This window comes from Pongo pygmaeus, chromosome 19 (genome assembly GCF_028885625.2).
Source record: "Pongo pygmaeus isolate AG05252 chromosome 19, NHGRI_mPonPyg2-v2.0_pri, whole genome shotgun sequence".
Classification (NCBI taxonomy): domain Eukaryota; kingdom Metazoa; phylum Chordata; class Mammalia; order Primates; family Hominidae; genus Pongo; species Pongo pygmaeus.
Genome location: NC_072392.2, coordinates 81,182,936 through 81,186,891, shown reverse-complemented (window position 1 = coordinate 81,186,891; position 3,956 = coordinate 81,182,936). Strand labels below are relative to the sequence as shown.

General features: G+C 40.6%; 1 protein-coding gene across 1 annotated transcript; it reads left to right on the top strand.

Moving 5' to 3' along the window:
* The first annotated feature begins 2,917 nt into the window (after positions 1-2,917).
* On the top strand, positions 2,918-3,349 carry LOC129017613 (multifunctional methyltransferase subunit TRM112-like protein). The gene has a single exon (XM_054458224.1). The coding sequence runs from the start codon at positions 2,918-2,920 to the stop codon at positions 3,347-3,349; it is 432 nt and encodes a 143-aa protein (XP_054314199.1).
* The last annotated feature ends 607 nt before the right edge of the window (positions 3,350-3,956 follow it).

Here is a 3,956-nt window from a genome sequence, read left to right as displayed (position 1 = left end):
GTTTATAACGGTAGTATTTAGCATCTTTAAAATTGGAAACAATCTAGTTAACCAATGTTTAAAAGTAGTTCAACAAATTATCTTATGTAAATATTTGATGGACGATTATGCAACCATAAGAACTATATTAGTCAGAAAGTTTTTATGGAATAAATTTAAAAGACAAGATATGTGCAGCATAATCTCAACTATGTACAAAATATATAGAAAGAAATATATAGATATATATGGGAAGATATGGAAAGAAGATGGGACAAAAAGATTCCATTAATAATAGCCACCAAAAAAATGTTTTAAACCTGGGAACAAACTGTATGTGTGATGCCAACACAAAGCCAAATATTCACTGGAAGACATTTTTAAAACCTGAGTATACGAAAAGGTGTACCATGGTCCCTGATAGGGGGACTCAATATTGGAAAGATGCCATTTTTACCCAAATATTTGATAAACTCAATGTAATTCCAATCAAAATTATGATAGGATTTTTAATGAAATTGACATGTTAATTTTAAAATTCATCTGGAAGAATACATACTTAAGAAGAGGTGGGACTTTTTTTTTTTTTTGAGACAAAGTCTTGCTCTGTCACCCAGGCTGGAGTACAGTGATGCCATCTTGGCTCACTGCAACCTCTGCCTCCCGGGTTCAAGTGATTCTCCTGCCTCAGCCTCCCGAGTAGCTGGGATTACAGGTGCATGCCAACATGCCCGGCTAATTTTTGTATTTTTAGTAGAAATGGGGTTCACCATGTTGGTCAGGCTGGTCTCAAACTTCTGAGCTCAAGCAATCCACTGGCCTCGGCCTCCCAAAATGCTGGGATTACAGGCATGAGCCACTGCGCCCAGCAGGGACGTTTTTTTGAGTACAATGAGGAACCTCATCCTACCAGGTATCAAAACATTTTATACAGGCCACTGCCACTGGCTGAAAATAAATAAGTAAATAAACAAACAAACCATATTATACAACAACAGTAATTAGAGTATGGTATTGGCTCACAAACAGAAAAATAGATAAATGAAAGAGAATAGATCATCAGCTACTGGCACAAGCATGTGTGGAAACATTTCAAACAATTGAGAATGGGTGTCGGGACAACTGGTTATGCATTTAAAAAAATAAGATATATCTGGCAACATGACAAAACTCCATCTCTACAAAAAAGATACAAAAATTAGCCGGTCATGGGGGCGCACACCTTTAGTCCCAGCTACCCAGGAGGCTGAGGCAGGAGGATCACTTGAGTGCAGGAGGCAGAGGTTGCAGTGAGCCGAGATCACTCCAGCCTGGGCGACAGAACAAGACCCTGTCTCAAAAAAAAAAATAAATAAAATAAATAAATAAATATATATATATATCTTTTACGTCACACCATTCAAAAATAAACTCCTTCTTCCCAGTGACTGGTATTGGACCAAGTTCTGAAGCAGCGAGCAGGGTGAGGCCGATGTGTCTGGGAATGCATAGCTGGAGGCACACAGGAGGCAGACAGCATGGCAGGGACATTTGCTATTTACAAGGGTGTTGAGAAAATTAGGAAATATATTGAGGATGGTGAGAATGGGTTTCTCTGTGTTGGAGAAGGGAGAAGCCTAAAATGAACCTTATGATGCTGGGTTGGAGAAATCAGTGTGTTTTGTGTGTCTACTTCCTGGTTTTGATGCTTGTGTTGAGTTTAGGTAAGATAATGCCCTTGTATCTAGGAAATACACACTGAATTATTTAGAGTTAAGGGCTTCGTGTCCTCAATTACTCTCAAATGCATCAGAAAAAATATCTAATACGTATATAGTGTATAGGTAGGGTGGAGGAGAGAGAAGAGATGAAGCAAATGTGATGAAATAACAATTGGGGGATCAAGGTGAAGACTTTATGGGAGTTCATTGTGCCATTCTTGCAACTTTTCTGTAAGTTTGAAATTATTTCAAAATATAAAGTTTGGAAAATAAATTCCAGATCTATAAAAAATCTAAATAATTTTACTTCTTGGAACCTATCCCCCAAAACACTCTCACGTATACACAAATATATTATATATGTATGAGTCCTTATTTCAACATTCTTGATCATCAAGAAAAGTTAGATATATAGGAATATGCTTCAGTAGGAAATGGTTTGATAAATTGTAGAATGTTTATACCATGGAATGTTATGTAGGCCTTAAAAAGAATGGCCGGGCGCGGTGGCTCACGTCTGTAATCCCAGCACTTTGGGAGGCTGAGGCAGGTGGATCACAAGGTCAGGAGTTCAAAAGAAGCCTGGCCAGTATGATGAAACCCTGTCTCTACTACAAATACAAAAATTAGCTGGGCTTGGTGGCACACGCCTATAATCCCAGCTACTCAGGAAGCTGAGGCAGGAGAATCACTTGAACCCAGGAGGTGGAGGTTGCAGTGAGCCAAGATCATGCCACTGCACTCCAGCCTGGGTGATAGAATGAGACTCTGTCTCAAAAAAAAAAAAAAGGATAAAGTAGACGAGGCACAGTGGATCATATCTGTAATTTTAACACTTTGGGAGGCTGAGGCAGGAGGATCGCTTGATCCCAGGAGTTTGAGACCACCCTGGACAACATAATGAGAGCCCATCTCTACAAGAAATTTTTAAAAATTAGCTGGATCTGGTGTGCACACCTGTAGTCCTAACTACTCAGGAGGCTGAGGTGGGAGGATCACTTGAGCCCAGGAGGTTGAGGCTGCAGTGAGCTGTGATTGCGCCACAGCATTCCAGCCCTAACCTGGGCAACAGAGCAAGATCCTGTCTCTAAATAAATAAATAAATAAACAGAATAAGGTAGATTTATATGTTCTGACATGGAAAGATCTTGAAGATATAGTTAAATGCAAAAACAAGTGGACCAATAGAATATATCATTTATTTTTTTTTAAGTTTTAAAAAACTGCTATGGGGCAGCATGTGTGTGCACATACACGTGTATCTGTGCTTACAGACACATAGAAAATGGTCTGAAAGAACATACATTAAGAATCTACTGAGCTTACATGTGTGGGGGGTGGGACCTGGTGGCTTCCCCGTGTGCTTCCAGGCCACCGAGGTCTGCATCTGCCCTGTGGAGTTCAACCCCCATTTCGTGGCACCTGTGATACCCAAGGTAGAGTGGGCAGTGTTCCCGGAGGTGGCTGATAACTTGCGCCTGATCCAGGTGCCTAAAGGGCCGGTTGAGGGATATGAGGAGAATGAAGAGTTTCTGAGGACCATGCACCACCTGCTGCTGCAGGTGGAAGTGATGGAGGGCACCTTGCAGTGCCCAGAGTCTGGATGTATGTTCTCTATCAGCTACGGGATCCCCAACATGCTGCTGAGTGAAGAGGAAACTGAGAATTGATTGTGCCAGGCACCAGTTTTTCTTGTTATAACCGTGTGTATTTTTGTTGATGTATACCATTTCCTAATTCTGCCATGTGTATCCCTAACCCTTGACCCAATGACACACCAGTGTTCTTGAGCTCAATAGAATATATATATTTTTCTCATTAAAGGTTCAAAACCAAAAAAACCAAAAAAACAAAAAAAGAACACACATTAAACTGTTAGCAATGGTTAACTCTGGAGAAGGAGAATGGTACTATTCTTTCCAATTTTTCCATAGTGGCCATGTAATCTATTAATTACCAGTTGAAAAACAGCCTAAGTACAAAAAGGCAGGAATATGTACAATACATTTTCCAAAGATTTCCTCTCAAGTTGATTATGATATTTAATGTTGGGAATTAGCTTTATGTACCTGGCAAATTCCTAGTCCAGATCCCACATATAGGGAATTGGCCTTCCAATGGACTGTGCCTGGGTGCACTTTATCTTTCACTTAACAGAGGATTAGGCAGCCTGCTGAGCCACTCCGTACTTGCTGGGCGACAGTCCAGGAGTGAATTCCCTTGCAGCTTTCCAAAAGGAGGTCAAACAAGTCCTCAGGGACTCTCAATGGAAAGAAG